The sequence below is a fragment of the Cynara cardunculus genome (assembly GCF_001531365.2).
Source record: "Cynara cardunculus var. scolymus isolate 2C chromosome LG 12, CcrdV1, whole genome shotgun sequence".
Taxonomy (NCBI): Eukaryota; Viridiplantae; Streptophyta; class Magnoliopsida; order Asterales; family Asteraceae; genus Cynara; species Cynara cardunculus.
The window spans coordinates 38,426,227-38,444,250 of NC_037539.1; the positions used below are offsets into that span (position 1 = coordinate 38,426,227).

An 18,024-nucleotide genomic window follows, 5' to 3' on the forward strand; every position below is an offset into this window, starting at 1 on the left:
ACAAAATACAAACAACAATAACATTGAACACAATAAAACCATATATATAAATCCTCTTAACATCAATTATACATCCAAACTAGAACTTGAAGCCATGGGCGAAGTTGATTCCTTGTATCACAAGACAAAAGTCGAAGATCTAATCAGAAAATTACAAAATTGTTATGCATCAACATCACAATTCACCTGGATTGCTGTCCACTTCTGCCACCTCTAAAACGGCCACCGCCCCTTTGAAATGGCTTTCTTCCTCCACGATTTGGAAATCCATTAGCCATCGGAGGCCTCATACTAATGTTTTCCATTTGAGGCCGGTTAGGCATTGCAACTCCTTGCGGATGTTGAACATTCATGGATTGTTGAACATTCACGGAAGGATTGAAAGGCAAGCCTTGGAATGCCATTGGTGGCCCAACTTGTGGTTGATTAAAGCTATTCTGAGGCATACCTGCAGGCCAAGATGTAAATGCAGGATTTGCACCAAAATTTTGGGGAACACCTTGACCAAAATTAGAAGGAAACATCTGCCCATTAGTGTTGAACTGTGGATAAAAGGGTGCTAAATTTGGCAAACCAAGATTCTGAAATGATTGCTGATTAAAGTTCTGTTGCATAAATGGTACATTAGGAGGGAGCCCATTAGGAGAAAAACTGTTTGGAGGAAAGCCCACATTCTGTGGCTGAATTGCTGGAAACCCGTTTGGCCAAACACCAGAAGGCCCAGTGAGGTTAGGTGCCGGTGGACCAGGTGAAAAGGCTGGACTAACCCCAGGTCCACTGGTGGGGGGTCTACCAGCAAAACTATTTACTTGTGAGGTAGGGGAAGCCTGGTGATCATTTTTCCAGTTTCCAACCCGATTTCTCGACTTCTTATCCTTTTTCATATTCCCATTTTTCTGTTCAGTTGATCCCCTTTTTGACATTTTCAACATTTTCTTGTACTCGGCCTCCTTCTCATCATCTGAAAACTCTATTTCATCATCCAACTCTTCATCATTTTCACCGGATGCATCGTATCCTTTCTTGTAAAGATTGTTATTATTTAGAACGTAATCTGCAAATTCGGGAACAAAAGAGATCAAACTGCCTTGTTGGATCTCAGTAGGGACCTCAGTCTCGGAGTTGTAGCGTACCATGTAGTAAGGATTCTTTACAGGTCCAAATATTTCATCCACTACTCCTAGTGGTGATCTGCTTTCTGTGATCCACAAAATGGAACCCTCACTTAGAGGGTTATGATTCTCCACTCCTTCCACAATAACTTGTGCACCCATAATCTGTACAAAATGCAAACAACTAGTCAGCTTATGGACATCCACAAGTGTCGTAGGTAAAAACAGTTGGTTTTGGTCTTCAAAACATAAAAAATGTTAGCTTTTGGTCTGCAAAACACAAAAAAGTTAGCTTTTTGTCTTCAAAACACAAAAATATTTATCTTTTGTGGTCAAAACATATAAATGTTGACTTTTTGGTGGTCAAAATGTAAAAAAATGGATCAATAGAAAAACAGGAAGGTGGGGTAGCCGATGGTGACTTGATCCTGAGGAGGGGGCTCTTCTGCCGCTGGTGGCTACAAAAGAGGGGTTGCCAAAACCTGAGAGCAGGGGGATGTTCTTCCTTCGGCATTTTCCCTAAAATGTATTTATGAACTTTCTAACGATATATATCTTTAAAGTTTCTAACGAAATTATGTTTTTAAGTTTCCAATTGAAGTCTCTATAGCTCATACCTTTTTCTGCATCTTTATGTACATTTAAACATATAACGCAAGTGTTTACTATCACTCAATTCATTACCTAATGGTATTAACATGGTTACAACTTTTTGAGATTGATAGTACTGTCGGAATTTTACCTTCTAGTAGCAAATAACTTCACCTCAAATATTTAATTGGACACTAAATTGAAAGTCCTGTGAATTTAGTTTGCATAAAGCAGAGCTTTGTTTGCAATAAGCTTACCGATAATACAACTCCAACTGGAAGTGTCTGATGATGTGGTTCTATGGTTACATTCACTGGAGGAACAGGAGGGAGTTGCTGCAATTAAAAAGGTATAAAGAAAAAAGAGTTACTCATCAAGTTGATAAACAAATATCATGTAGAAAAACTGCAATGCACTTCCACTCTTATGATCTACTAAGAAACATGGATGCCATGGCATAACACGGATGCAATGGCATAACACGGATGCCATGGCATAACACGGATGCCATGGCATAACATGGATGTAGATAGACCCATGTAAATGGGAACCAACTACATGTCTACATCACCATAACGAAAAATCAATTTCGGTCACTTATTTTTCAGAATCCACACTAAATAAAGTTGATAGTAGCAGCTTCAAAGACACATTCTGTTTGCTGATACATTATCCTTCATTGAAGAAACTATACATTTACAGCTAAAAAGCTTAAGCAGCAGCAAGATTTAACAAAAGAAAACTGTAATTCACTAGAATCACTTGACTCCAACTATATATAATGTACACATTCATCAACCAACAAAGCAAATAACTTGTAGATAATGAATTGTATATACAGAAGACATAAACAGTTACCAATTACCTGAACCTCATTCTTGGACCTAATTGGTCCTTTTACAGCATCACCATCTTCATCATCACTCCAAGCAACCACTTCCTCAACCTCAAAATCTCTTATCTCACCTTCTTCCATTTCCACCTCACCTTTCACCTTCTTTATCTCCTTTGTATCCTCTTCTTCATCACTATCATCATCATCATCATCACTTTCTTCTTCTTCTTCTTCTTCTTCTTCTTCTTCTTCTTCTTCTTCATCATCACTACTACTGCTACTAGAAGATGATGAAGATGATGATTCCTCCTCGGAATCCTCAGACTCCTCCAACTCACCACCAACCAATTCATCTTTGTTATCCCCACCTTTCTCAGTATCATTTTTTGCTTCATTCTCATTGACATTCTTAACCTCACCACTCTCAACTCCATCACTCACAACCTCCTGCGTCTCCTGCTTCCAATCATTCCTCATGCTGATTTCATCACCCGCAGTAACCTCACTACTTCCTACGCAATCAATCACATCAGCACCCGATGTTAAACGAACTCTACCCATTCCTTCCTGAATCAAAGAACCCAAATCCCCTAATTTCCCAGAATCACAAACCTCTTCTTTTTCCGTTTTAAATTCCAAAGACTTCTCCAAACTAGAGTTCTCTTCTGAGTTCATGACTTCAGCGACAAGTAAATTTGGATGGTCTTCAACCCAATCGTCAAAACTTAGGATAGAATCGAGGTAAGCGTCGGGAAAATCTTCGACCTCTATGAAAGATTGATCAAGGGAGACGTTGGATTTCTTGAGGCCAGGCGAAGCTTGAACGAACTGTTCTAGTTCGACCGGTTCTTGCTCTAGTTTGATCTTGGTGTTATTATGTGCATAACCCATCATCCGCAGTGAACAAATTTAGGGTTTTGATGAGAAGAAACTTCATGGCTGGAGGAGAGGGAGGGAGTATAAATAGTTTAGGGGTTTTAGGCGTTAGATAGAAAAGCGGAGCGTCTTAAACCCTAGCGTCGGGCCGTCGGCTAGGTTTTGGAAGGAGAACGAGAACGATATAAAAACTTTTTTGAGTAGGCTCAACTTCCTGAAATGCCCTTACAAATTAAATAAATTACAAAAGAACAAATATGTAAAACTTCTATTTTGGTACATAATATGTAAAGTTTTAAACATTTAAGTATTTAGTTACCATGCTGATGTGGCGAGTGATGTGGTATCCAACTCAGTAATATTTGCCAAATCAGCATGGTAACGAGTTAATGTTATAACCGGTTATCTGAGTATTTTAAATATTTAAAGCTTTACATTTTAGATATCAAAATAAAAATTTTAAAAATATGTTACCCAAAAATATGAATCAAGTTAAAGTACGTTATTTTTTTCATACAATCTGTCCATTACAAAACTTCATATCTAATGGTTCTTTTGTAGGGGTGGTAAATTCATACCAAACAAAACCAGTCAACATGTGTATCAGCAGTACCAATTAAATCGATACCAATTATACTTGACTGATAGTACCGTACGAAGTGTCTAGACATGGTCGCTACAGGGTACTGGTATTGAATGTTGTGTACCACAATAATATTATGGTACCGACTTATTTAATAATTTAATTAATTACAATCATTTTAATCAATAATATTCCTTTTTTGGGTTTTAAAATTTGAAATAAAAACTTTTCAATTTTGTTTTAATTTTTCATCTTACTGCATAAACTACGTAACCTAAATTATAATGCCCAGAATACTGGCAATTTACGATGTTGTTTGGTATTTTGATATAAAGATCCGACGGATGAAGAAATGCTCTGTTATTTTGAATTCGTTTTTTCGTATTCATATATTGAGTACTGCATTTTGTTACATTTAACTTTTTTTATTAGAACATTTTGATTTTTTTTTCCCGTGTATGTAACTTGAAATTGGTACAAGCAGATACCAACTGAAAACAGTTGATACCAATTACGGTTGGTTGGTACATGGTATAAGATTTTGTATACTAATTATAATTAGTTGGTACACGGTATTGGCAAAAAAAAGTCGGTACCGTACCAATTCCACCCCTAGTTTTTTGTTAGGGGTGTTCATTTTACCTTCAGACTCGTATATCCTATTCTAATCACACCGTATCAAATTGTACGATGGGACTTTCGGAATACAGTTTGATGCTTGCGTTCTTTGATGCCGTACTATGCAGTTCTCAATTACCTAATTGTGGTTCAAACTGCACTATATTGTACCATTAATTATTTTAATTTATATATATATATATATATATATATATATATATATGAAAAAGTTTTATAAAACCCAACAAACTTTCTCATTTTAAATGATCAAGTCTCTAAAAAAAATTTATAAATAAACCGTTGAACTTTTTCAATTTGAATGATTAAGTCATTGAACATGTTTTAATAAATAAACAATCGAACTGTTTAAAATTAGTTGTCTATATTCTTTTAACTCACAGAGCCACCTGTAACACTCGTAGAATTTGATGTTTCCCACTCCATATTTATTGATTTTGTAAGTAAGAAAACCATGTTTGTGTTGGGTTAGTGCTATTTGAGATCAAGGTGATTGAAGGACCAAATGAGGCCAGCTGCAGGCAAAACAATGGCTTACGCGGCTTGGTTTGCGGCTTAACTCTTGGCCAAACCCGTGCAGCACTGTTTGGTTTTAGTTTTAGTTTTAGTTTTAGGCACGGGCGACTTTCGTCACGGCTTTAGCGGGGGGAAAGTCACGGGAACACCCCTGCGAGTTTAAAACCCGATTTTTAGCTAGGGTTTTCCATTAACACCTCATATCTCATTTCTTCATTAAAACCGATTTGTGAGCATTCATTGTTGCATTCAAGAGCCATTGGAGGTTGGACCCAAGGACCAGTAATAGAGATTGGTGTGCCATTTAGAGGCACAAACGGGTCGGCATTTTTGGAGAGTTATCATACCTTTTGAAGATAGCAACTTTGCTGGTTGATGTGGCCACGGACTTAAATCTATTTATACAAGAATTAGATAGAAGTTTATAAAACTCTGATAGCTAACTTTTTTCATTTGCGATCTTATGAACATACCTTTTTGGGTAAATACTCTAATTTTGTGAAATATGCTAGTTTTCAATGAATGTTAAATTTAATGTTATTTTCAAATTTTTGGGGTGTTACAAGTTGGTATCAGAGCTTAAGTTTAAGTGAACTAGGCATGAATGTAGGATACATAGACTTAAGTTAGTATGTGCTAAGCAATGACTTTATTGACATTGGGTAGAAATTTGGGCGATGTTATCTATGCGATTATTAGAAACACTGTTACTGAACGTTATGATGGTAGTAAAAAAGATTTTCATCTATGATCTGTTCAAAATTTCATGTGGCCAAAGTTATTATGAATCTATTGATACTTGGACATGCTTAGAATTATTATTGTTATGATGTTTGATGATTGTGGTAGTACGAATTAGTTCGTTGATTTCGAAAAGAATTAGCATATATTGTTTATCATGGCTATGACAGTTAAACATGGTAAACACTCGCAGCCGGCAGTTAATTACGGAAGATGGCCAAGAAGCCATCGTTTTCAACACCGATCTGACAAGGGGAAAGAACAATACATTGCTACCTCCTTAACCCCCGATAACTAGTGTGTTAGGTGGAGGAGTTGACTACATTCCTCGGGTGAATTCTAGAATCTCTAATCCTGTAATGCAAGAGATTAATCCTCTGAATTGAGATGATGTCACAAATGATCTGAATGATGGAAGCTGCCATGGATCCACAATGCGAGCTAACAGTCAAAATGACAAAGGAAAGAAACACAGTAAACCTTAGACATGAGATCATGGAGAAGAATATCTTAGGTTGTTCTGGAGAGGCCGATAATGTTGTCAGAACCAAAGAAAACCACACGATTCAGAAAGAGCATGGTGAAAGGAAGTTCTCATACAAGACCTTCCTATGCAACAAATTGCCATAGTTCTTCGGTACCACTATTCCAGTAGCTTACATGAACTAGATACAAGAGATTATGCAGGCATTCGAGTCGACCGAGTACGAAGATAAAAAAAAGGTGAAGTTTGTCTTCCAAATGTTAAGGGGAAAGGCTTTGAGCTGGTATCAAGATAGGATTTATCTTTCCTTTATGACGGGAGTGATGTCTCTGGGCCCCTTGATAAATATATATTGAGGAAATGCATGCATACTCAGATGATTAACTTGAGATATCATGATATGTTTTATCAGTATATTAGGGAATCAAACAAGGTTCAAAAAGCCGTGAGGCATGGCGTAGCGGCGAGGTCAAGCCTCAAGCCTTACACGCCATGACGAGGACACAATGTTTTTCAAGGCGTAACATAAGACGACAAATTTGTATGCCATATATAGAATTATATATGTAGATATATGTTTTCTATATATTATCTAATCAGATAATGATATTAAAAATGTACATCATATTAGAAGAAGAAAAACCATATAGATTATTATTATAAAAATAAGTTTTTGATTAAATATTTAAAATTGAACTTAAAAAAGTAATTTTACAACTTCATTTAACAGTGAGTTTGTAACGTTCATAATTTTGTGAAACTGTTAGTGATGTGATTAGTTAGATCTATAAATATGTAAAATCTAAAATTAAAGGTATAAAAACACAAAAGATAAAAAAATGGAAAAAAAAATCATGTGTTACAAAAAACGCGCACCGCAGGGTGCCATGGAACGCCTCAAGACGTCATGGCGTGAGTCACGCCTTACGAAAATGCTATGGGCCATTTGATAACGGCAGGGACACATCTTGCGCCATATCGCTTCATGACGTACCTTTTTGAATGATACATTCAATGTCTCGTTTTCAATCTGGACATCAAGAACAAACGAATTAAATGTGTAAACTAAAAATGACTACAAACCGATAATTTATTGTATCATCGATTCTCGTCATTTGGGTGAAGATGATGTATTGGTAGATACCGCTCATTGTTTATAAATATAAATGTTTAATTATATCTGATTTATATTGATTTAATCTAATTAAATAAAAATTATATATTATTTATGTTGGACATAAATTGGTCGACTAGTGATGGTCTTCAAAAAAAGAGTGATGGTGTATAGTCACTCTTACCCTCAAGTGAGATGTAGAGATGGTTGTGGTTTTAGGCCATACTTCCATAACCATATATGTATACGACATTTTATGCAAGTAAGTTGTTCTTGCAATTCTCTCTTGAAAATCACCAACAGTATATGTTCCCTTTTTTTCTAAGTTTTGAAACCGTGACTAGCATCAAGAGAAGGCAAATGATTCAGATTGTTTGCATAGATACCGTGGAGGCATCAAGTCTTGTTTGTTGCAGTGATTCAACGTCTCTCTAACTGTGAGGTATAATTTCGAAACACCTGATTTATTCCGGTTCATATGGATCTTTGGAGGGTTGCAGTTTTATTTTCCACTATGCTTGAGATCCCGTAACCGAAGATATTTATTACCCAAACTATATATGCAAGAGGATGCAGATTTTAGCCTTAGTCAACCCTGTGATTCTCATGAAATTGAAGAACAAAGATGAAAGGGAGATCATGACAAAGTAGACGATGAGGACACCATTGAGAGGTCCCTCTCCTCTCTCAAGTCTCGTTCACGAAGTAGGAAAAAGTTGGAGAAGATGACAAACCATAAAAAGTCCCTTTCTTCTTGTCAAATCTCTTTCATCTCTTCAACTGTATAAATAGGGGTGAGCAGCGGAACCGGGTATCCGGCTATGGAACCGGAACCGCCGGTTCCGGAACTGGAACCGATATGAGTGGTTCCGGTTCTGGTTCCTAAAATACGGAACCGATTGAGAATGGTTCCGGTTCCGGTTCTCAATTTTTCGAAACCGTTACCCGCCGGGTACCCGGTATTTTTAAATAAAAAAATAATTATTATTTTTTAATACCAAATTTATATTAGGTTTACATCTTGAAAGCACGCCGTCATCTTCATTCTTCATCTAAATTCTTCATATAGAATGATTCGTATTTTTTAAAATTGTGTGTTCACTTGGATTCATAGTATGTAATCGTTAAACTTTGAACATTTTCTATTAGTCTATTATGGTTTGTAATCGTTAAACAATATTTGTAACCATTATTATATATAATTTGTATTCTTGCTTATTTATTTAGTGTTTTGGCAACATTTTATTTTTTATTTCTAAATAACAAAATTTTAATATTTTAAAAAGCGGGTACCCGGAACCGGTTCCTGGCGGTTTCGGTTCCGGTTCCAAAAATTTAAGAACCGTTCTAACCGATTCCGGTTCCGGTTCCAATATCTCAAGAACCGCCGGTTCTGGTTCCTGTCAAAAAGGGCGGGTACCCGTCTATGCTCACCCCTATGTATAAAGGGAGCTTGGGCAATTCATTTGGAGGATCATACACCATCAAGACTCAGTTGAGAATTACTTTGTTCTTGTGTTTGTTTTTTAATTAGTTTAATTTTTGCAATATTTAGTTTATGTTCACCATTATGGTGCGTGACCATGGTGGCAAGTTTCCGTTTAATGCATTTGACGTTTGATTATTCCTTTTCTTCCATTATATCTTTACTTATGAACAGTAACTAAGCCCCCTGCGTGTGGGTGGAAGCCAAACCTAGAGGTCAAAATGTTACTCTTGGGTGTTACCACTTTTTGCTAACTCTTCAGTTTGGTCGTTCAAGTCGAATCTTTAACTCAACGCGGACAAGTTGATCGCTTGTGTGTGTGAATATTAGATTTTTTATCTAGTGATGAACGGATTCAAAATACGGCTTGAATGATGCAAGGAGGATTTAAAAATCTTCCATAATTACCTAGAGATATGGAATTTTTGCAAATTCGTACTAAGGTTCAGATGTCATCCGAATTGGTGTGTCGTACAGACATGCGCATCTCTCCATATTCAAGGAGCTAAGATCTTCAAGATCTACTTAGTAAGGTTGACAAACTAAAAGTTAGCATTTGTAGATACTTTATAAGATCTTCAAGATCTTCAAGATCACACCATATTTCATTGTTTCCTATAATGTTTCTCAATAGTATTTTAAGATTTGAGCAATTAGCAAAATACTCTAGCTCAAGATTGTTTAGCTCGAGTTTGAGCTTGGTGCTCAAGCTCACACTCAAAAATGGTGTTTAAATAATTTCACAAGCTAAACGTTTCAACATCGACTTTTGGCTCAGATCGACTAACGTTCGTTTAGGTTTGTTGAGTCGTCCGTATAAGCTTTGTATATGTTCAAAAATATATTTTGGAGTTCATGTATTCCCAAAAGTGCGAGTATACCACATACAAAGGTTATCTAATTAAAACTGAAGAATATGTTTCACGGGTTCAATTGGAGCTCCAAAAATCGAGTTTTGTGCTAAAACAGGTTTATTTCAGTTCATGAGATCAAGTTCAAACTCGAGCTCATAAATGAACAAATCAAACTTGAATTCTATGTCAAATAAAATACTGAAACTAATAAATGAGTATCGATCTCCTGCAAAAACATTGATATTTTATTTCAGCTCGAGCTTGAACATAATTATGATAAACATCAATTGAAGCTTGAGCATAACCAAAATTCTTACCACTCATTTTAGGTTTATCTCGTTAACACCCGTATTAGAGCCATTTAATCCAAGACATCTTGATATTGGCCCGAAAGATGTGGACGGAAATCTTTCATGTGATCGGGGTCCGAAATCAAGATTCTTTTTATTTATTTAAATTATAAAACATATTATATGAACTTATAATTTTCTAATTTTCATGTCTTGATTTATACAATAATGATCATCTTGGAATTAATTAGTTGGCTCACATTAGCAGGTTAGCTATCTAGATTAATTAAAAAAACGTATTCGAATGCAAAAACGAAATCTTAATTTTGAACGCAATTATTCATTTACAATTAATATACAGGAGAAATTAATACATTAGTGTTGGCAATGTCGATTTCAAGATCCCTCAATTAATTAAGAAAATGAAATCAATTACATAAAAAATCATGATATATATATATATATATATGTTGGTTATTATACAACCATATACATTTGTACAACCAATACAATCTTAATCTCATCATTTTCATAAATATTTTAATTAATTGTGTTACATTGGTTATACAAATAGACAAGATTGCCTTTGAAATATATCATACCCTATATATATATATATATATATATATATATATATATGATATCTTAATGGTAAGATTTGAGAATGGCGCCACAGAAGGTACACATGATAGCTTTCCATGATTTCCAGTAGACGGGAACGTGGCAAAACCTGGTGGCGGTCTTCATGTCTGCAATGCATGCTCCACCGCCGCACCGGGAGCAAAGCCCCGCAGCCGGCTTCCACCGCCTCACTTGTCTTCTCTGATCCACCAGAAAACAAAAGCACACCATCTTCTATGAATACCGTTTTCACCTGATTGATTAAGCTCCGGTGATATGTATATTATTCGATACCGTTAACTGATAGCTATATATACGTATATATATGTATATGTGAGTGTGTGTGAATATGGAAGATTATATAGTTGAAATGAAACAAGGTGGATATATATATATATGTTGTGGACTGTCGAGGTGGAAGGGTTTGGCGGTTGGGTATTACTATTTATAGAAAGACGATAAATGTGGAGAGAATTAATTTATTGGTTATGTTTCCTGTAATTGCCGCCATGCCTCCAATGATTTGTAAACCAATCGTCCAACACGTAACCGTCATTGTGAAATGTGAGATTTTAAATAGGGCTTAAATTTATATGTGTATAGGGTTTTTTATCGATTTGTATAAAATTATAGCCGAAATTATTTAGATTCAAACCATTAATCGTTTTAGGTTTAGCTCATTTTTGTTCAAATCATTAATAGTTTAAGTTTAGTTTCAAATTGTTAATCGTTTTAGGTTTCGCTCATTTTTGTTCTTAACATATATTATCTGTTATCTTCTTTATGCAATGTAATAAAAAGTTTTGGATGTAGCAGGGCCTCCAAAAAGATTGGAATGTACCTGATTTTCTAGAAGGAAATCAAAGGAATCTACAGAAATAAATCATACGTTTTCTTCTAAAACTTTTTAGATATCTATATTACCTTATAAACCAAATTTATCAAAAGTCTTAAAAACAGTTTTTAATGCATAAAGTACTATACATTTATGCACAAAGTCTTAAAAACAACTCATAATGCATTAAGTACTACTACTTTTGCATTCAGTCTTAAAATCTACAATTAAAATAACATATAGTGCAAGTTACCAATGCACATTATTAGCTTTTCTTTTCATGTTCCGAAAATATTTTTAACACCTTTCACCTATATTTTCACTCTCTCATACCTCTATGTCTTCTCCTCATCCCTCAAAGTGAGATTCAAACTGATATTCACCATGAGTTATTAAAAATTTTCTCATTCAATTGTTCTAGAACTCTCGATCTTGCTCTCGATCTCTTGATTATTTGCTCTTGGTGTAAATCGAACACATTTGTGGAGTTGTTTAAATATGTTGGATTTTAAATTGTCATACAATTTTTTCATCCATAGACTGTAATTGGAACCATAACTCTTATATTATTCAAATTGTATTAATATATAAAGACCAAGTGTAACTTATATCATCGTTAAATCTTCTCTAATAAAACCAGTGAAACTTCAAAATCGTTAAAATTCATGGCTTCCGCCGCATTGCGTGGGGACACAACTAGTTCCTTCTTAAGAGAGATCATAAGGGATGTTTGGTTTGCAGAATAAGTTCTGAATGAATGAAATCTGTCAAATAAATTGGAATCTGAAAGGAATTGAAATGAAATATTATCATGTTTGATCAAGTGTTTGGTTGGCGGGAACTGAATGTAATATGTCTAATGAATTGGAATCTGTCTATTTGGTTTGCAACAGAATTGGAATGAAATGATAAGAAAAGGACAAAAATACTCTTTCTTTGAAGTACAAATTGAACATTGCAACATCCCTTTTTACTTCTTCTTCCCCATAATAACACAGTCTAGATCGTAATCTACATCTACATCAAGAACAAAAATAGAGAAGGAATAAGTGATGGTCTAAATACAGTAGCAAAATCTGAAGGAGTTGATCCATGAACCAGTCCAAATTGTAACCCACATGTTCGATTGATGGAGACAGTCCAGGTGACGAAGTCGATGAAGCAGTAACAGTCCATAGGAAGCAGAAACAGTAATAAAATCAATGAAGCAGACCAGTCCAATGAGGAAGAAGTCGATCGATGTGGAGAAACATAAGGAACAAATCGTACGATGAGAGATGGAGAAAAAATTACTTGTAGCTCAATCAAAGAAACCGGTGTTCGTTCAATGAAGAAGGAAAGAGTCGTTCGATAGGTGAAGCAGTAATGGCAGGGTTTAAAGATGTAACGAGGATATTTTTGTCATTTTTAACTTTTTGGTGGAATGGATTTCAATTTCATCTGTTTGTAAAGGAATGGTGAAATCCACAAATGAAATAATCTTTGGAATTCAATTCCATTTCATGGGTAACCAAATGTGGGATGGAATTTAGTCAACATAATTGACCATTTCAATTTCATCAGATTCCTGCGGATTCCGACAAATCAAACAGTCCCTAAGAATGCAACATTATTTTCCATTTTCTTAAAAATATGTTTTATTTGATTTGGATAAAAAAATTGGTTACCGACAATTCCAACCGATCCCATACAGATAACTTAAATGTAATATTTAAAAAATAATAATATAACTATGTTATCTATACTACCTTATAAATTAGATTTATCAAAAGTCTTAAAAACAATTTTTAATGCATAAAGTACTATACATTTATGCACAAAGTTTTAAAAGTCTTAAAAACAACTCATAATGCATTAAGTACTACTTTATGCATTCAGTTTTAAAATTTTTTAATCAACAATTAAAATAACATATAGTACAAGTTATCAATGCACATTATTACCTTTTCTTTTCATGTTCCCAAGAAATTTTTGACACTTTTCACTCATGCATTCACCCTCTCATACCTCTATGTCTTCTCCCCATCCCCCCAAGGTGAGATTCAAACTGATATTCACCATGAGTTATTAAAAGTTCTCTCATTCAATTGCTTTAGAACTTTCGGTCTCGCTCTCGATCTCTTGATTCTTTGATCTTGGTGTAAATCGAATATATTTATGGAGTCGTTTAAATATGTTGGATTTTAAATATATTGGATTTTAAACTGTCATACAATTTTTTTATCGATAGACTGTAATTGGAACTATAACTCTTATTTATTCCAATTGTATTAATATGTAAAAACCAAGTGTAACTTATATCATCATTAAAAATTCTCTAATAAAAATGAAACATCAAAATCGTTAAAATTCATAGCTCTCGTCGTATTGTACGGCTACACAACTAGTTTAAAATAAAAATTAGATGTTTGAATTTTCACATACACAAAAATGTAGAAAAGTAAAATAAATGTTGTCAAAACATTGGAGGTTGACTTTTGATGACATTCCATGGCAACGGCAACGGCAACGGCAACGGCAACGTTATCTTGCATTAAATAGAGCTGACGTTGCAAACTGTTGTTTCCAAACTATGAAACGCAACTGTAATACACCGTACACGTGTGCGGGTGCATTTAACCAACCGCTGTGAAAGCATGGGCAATTTTGCCTACGTGTTCTTAAGTTTTAACTTATTTGTTTTTGCTTTTATTAAAATATCTTTTAAGATATGATTATATCTTTGATCACAATATTTCTTAATTCAATCGTAAGATTGGTGTCTCTTTGGTTTGATCTTGGCTCTAAAGGTTAAAAGTATCAGGAGATACCAGGTTCAAATCCAAGGAGGAATAAAAATCTCCTTGCAGTCACGGAGGTTCAAATGCGGTGACTTCGGACTATCTGCAAAGCAGGTGGTCGTCCTGGGATTAGTCGGCTCGCATAGCGGGTTGAATATCCAGGTTAATAAAAAAAAGAAAAATATTTCTTAATTCAATAACATTGTTTTTCTTAATTTATATATATATATATATATATATATATATATATACACACAACTAGAAGGTACTCGCGCAATGCAGCGAGATACATCTTGATTTTAATATTTCATTTTATTTTTTATTTCAATCGATATTTTAATATGGTCTTATGTGATTTTGAGAAATAAATAATGTTTTTATTTTTAAATAAAATATAAATTTAAAGATATCATAAAAAATTGACAAAAATATGTCGATATTAGTATCAAATTAATTATTTAAAATTTCTCATTTTTGTGTTATTTTTTAAATCATTTTTTATTATAATTTAATTTAGGTTCAATAACAAAGTAATTTATATTTGGTTTAATAATATAATTTCTTATAAAGATAATAATTAATTATTTTGTTAAAACTCGATAATTATCTTAATTATATTTTAGATTTTATATATTATAAAATGAGATGTTTATTCTCTATTTGATTATGTTTATCCACAGCTAGTTAYACGAATTCAAACATSGAGYTTTAATAAGTTGTACTTATGCATAATTTACTTGTAATCTTCATTTTTAAGTAATATGCATCAATATACAGTACTTCAAGCATAAAAAATAGTTTTTAAGAGTTTTTGTCAAATGCTTTATAATATAGTATATAAATATAATTCACCTAAGGGGCCGTTTACCTAAATACTTACCCGATAAGTGCTTAACGTTAGGAGTCAACACTATAATTTATTTTATTGGGTAAGATTGTAGTACATCAAAACGTATCCTATGCAACAATTTACCTGGTAAGCGCTTACCCGGGTAAGAGTCGCCACCCTCACTTACCGGGTAAGAGTCGTCACCCTCACTTACCGGGTAACTCCATCCTTATCATCGCTCTTACAGGGTAAACTTCTTGGCCCTTGCCATGTTCATCCGGCGAGGAATATTACCCGGTAAGTACTTACCGGGTAAGCATTTAACAAACAGCCCCTAAGTAAATCTTTTATTAATGAATATCCCGGACCATGGTCCTTTGCTAGATTCCGAGTTCACCATGAATTTGAGTTTGTGCCTAAATCTCAGTACTCATTGACTCAACGAGGTTTAGAAGAGATTATTCCTGGGTATTCCTAGAATCAACTGAACCAACGTTTGTTTTGATTTTGTACGTTGCATCGATAAGACACGCATGAATCCTAACATCGAATAGCTTATTAGATGATTTGAAAAGCCAAATTACAAGATGAGCTAAAAGATCTACCATTTATCAGATTTAGGAAAAGCCAATCACACGATTGGTCCTTCTCGTTATCGCTAGAAAATAATGTAGTTTGTGCACCGAGAACCCTCTAAAAAGTCTCTAGTTAACCATGTCATAATGCTACCATCGTAGTCGATCTTTTAGCATCACGCTTCACCTCCTGAGCTTTTCCGCTGCCACGGAAATACCTATAAACTTGCTACACAAACAAAAACAACACATTAATGAAGCAACAAAAAGACTAGAAATTCCTAACGATCGAGTGTAATTAAGCATCGTTATGCAGAAGAACCTGAATGACATAGATGCTTATCGTTGATTCAATAGCGAAGAATGCAAATCCAACAAAGTAGAAACACTGTAAATGGACACATAAATTACCTCCTTAATTAGTTTTGTTTATTGTTTTATGATTCAATTTACATGAAACAAGAACATTAAGTTGAGAGCTTACCCCAATTATAGTGTTACCGGGTAAAATATCAAGCGCCGGTAGAATCCCTCTGTAAACATTATGCGTTAGTGTTGTTAGATGTGATTTCTAGAAGACATCGAAAAGGAAACTTACGTAAGAGATTTCCCCTTGAAGATCATAGGAGGAGCAATAGAAGCATATAGGCAGAAGAGAATATGACACTGCACCAAAAAAATCTTAATAGATTAAGCCACCTGAATGCAATTCATCGGCCAAAAACAAACAATTAAAACCGTACAAACTTACTGTGTATGTGAAGAAGAAGAATCCAAACATGAAAGCGTTGTCGGTCCTGTTGAGAAAAGCACAAGCGATAATATCTTTTTTTCTAAAAGGTAAGAGTACTTATCTAGTTACTTAGGGTCTGTAGGGTTGTTGTTAGTAGCTTAATGAGTTTACTGGAACTCACAGCTTATTCGATCAGTTAGAAGACTGCTTGGTAGTGGCTTAATGATATAGAGTGACTTATTTAGTAAGCTTCTAAGGAGGAACTTTATGCAGAAAACCAAGTTTTTTTTCATACCCGCCCCTCCCAATTAAAGAACACCCTCATTCCAAGAAAAAAACCTTCTCAATCTACACGAACTGATTAATCCAAACAGACAGATTGATTATACCTCATAGCACGATATAATGGACGATACCACAAGACGTAAGCCCCAGGAATTCCCGTTATGAGATAGATAACAGAAAGAAACCAAATTTCCGGATCTGCAAAAATGGAGCAAATAGTGTCAGTGGTATTTAATTAGATATAATCTAGCATTAAGTCAAGAGGTTGTATGAGTCGTCTAACGAAAATAACCTTCGCCTGCAATCCAGGCAACAGTCACTGCTACAAGATTCCATATGAGACATACTACTATACCTACAAAAATATCACAAGCTTTAGAATCCTTTTTGTTAAAGATTCTTGAAATTTTCATGGGATGAAGAAACTAAAGTATCAATCTAGTATTCGATGTTGATCACGAAATGGTACTTTTTGTTTTGAATTCACGCGTTCTAGTGCCGTTTCAGTTCTAGAAATGGTTTACGTACCTAGCAACGTTGTGAAAGCAACATACTGTGTTCTTTGTTGATGAAGCGGAATTTCCTTCGGAATGTCGTGATGAATTAGAGGGAAAAAAGGTGGCCAATTCTTTTCCTCTTGAAAAATCCTAGCTGAATAATATATGATGTAGAAAATCTGTAACTATTGGAATAACTAGAAGCAAACTTTATGTATTAGAAATAACACTAATTACCTCTTGCAATGGCATCTTCCTTTCTCTTTAGTTCCTGTACAAAATACAGACCACTGTATAGATTGATGACATTTATGAAGTGCAAGAAGAAGAAAGACACAATCTTTAGAGACAAGATTTGCAATCAAGATTGCAGTTGATACAACGGAAGAACGAGAATATAGAAAAGTATATGTCTGTGTAGGTTATCTTAATTAGAAAGTTCATGTATCTGCATGTATTTCTAGATTCAAAATTACTAAAATACAAAAGGGTCAAAGGGAAAGAAGAAACACCTCTTCCCTCCTATTCAGCTCAGCCTCCTTGGCTTCGAGTTCCTTCTCCTTCGCTCTCAAATCCTAGCCCAGGAAAAACAGGTGTGAAAAACATAAAGCCCATTACCCTAATGGATGATCTAGAAACTGTCTGCTATCTAAACTTTAGAATTTACATTGGTACTATTAAGAGGCACATCATCTTTAGAACCACCACCGTAGTCAGCAGGTTCTGGTCTTGAGTTCTGATGATTACCCAT

At 34.6% G+C, this 18,024-nt stretch overlaps 3 protein-coding genes across 3 annotated transcripts; all 3 read right to left on the reverse strand.

Moving 5' to 3' along the window:
• LOC112523935 (H/ACA ribonucleoprotein complex non-core subunit NAF1-like) lies at positions 1-3,554 on the reverse strand. The gene is made up of 3 exons (XM_025133610.1): positions 2,569-3,554; positions 1,961-2,038; positions 1-1,277 (listed from the first exon to the last, which is right to left on the reverse strand). The coding sequence occupies exons 1-3, from the start codon at positions 3,430-3,432 to the stop codon at positions 183-185; spliced, it is 2,037 nt and encodes a 678-aa protein (XP_024989378.1). The 5' UTR covers positions 3,433-3,554; the 3' UTR covers positions 1-182.
• Positions 3,555-10,763: 7,209 nt separating this feature from the next.
• Positions 10,764-11,065, reverse strand: LOC112522374. Its single transcript, XM_025131465.1, has one exon. It carries the CDS (start codon positions 10,968-10,970, stop codon positions 10,764-10,766), a length of 207 nt encoding a protein of 68 aa, XP_024987233.1. The 5' UTR covers positions 10,971-11,065.
• Positions 11,066-15,900: 4,835 nt separating this feature from the next.
• Positions 15,901-18,024, reverse strand: LOC112523910 (secretory carrier-associated membrane protein 1-like). The gene is made up of 11 exons (XM_025133582.1): positions 17,941-18,024; positions 17,786-17,848; positions 17,511-17,544; positions 17,305-17,427; positions 17,069-17,131; positions 16,881-16,974; positions 16,510-16,555; positions 16,357-16,424; positions 16,243-16,291; positions 16,081-16,146; positions 15,901-15,987 (listed from the first exon to the last, which is right to left on the reverse strand). The coding sequence occupies exons 1-11, from the start codon at positions 18,022-18,024 to the stop codon at positions 15,901-15,903; spliced, it is 777 nt and encodes a 258-aa protein (XP_024989350.1).

Coding starts and splice junctions, on each gene's coding strand:
- LOC112523935 (XM_025133610.1), bottom strand. CDS start 3,432: ATGATGGGTTATGCACATAATAACACCAAGATCAAACTAGAGCAAGAA. Junction 2,039..2,568: donor GGTCCAAGAATGAGGTTCAG/GTAATTGGTAAC, acceptor TTTTAATTGCAG/CAACTCCCTCCTGTTCCTCC. Junction 1,278..1,960: donor CAGTTGGAGTTGTATTATCG/GTAAGCTTATTG, acceptor CATTTTGTACAG/ATTATGGGTGCACAAGTTAT.
- LOC112522374 (XM_025131465.1), bottom strand. CDS start 10,970: ATGGTGTGCTTTTGTTTTCTGGTGGATCAGAGAAGACAAGTGAGGCGG.
- LOC112523910 (XM_025133582.1), bottom strand. CDS start 18,024: ATGGGTAATCATCAGAACTCAAGACCAGAACCTGCTGACTACGGTGGT. Junction 16,425..16,509: donor TCTTCTTCTTCACATACACA/GTAAGTTTGTAC, acceptor TTTTTGGTGCAG/TGTCATATTCTCTTCTGCCT. Junction 15,988..16,080: donor TAAGCATCTATGTCATTCAG/GTTCTTCTGCAT, acceptor TTGTTTGTGTAG/CAAGTTTATAGGTATTTCCG.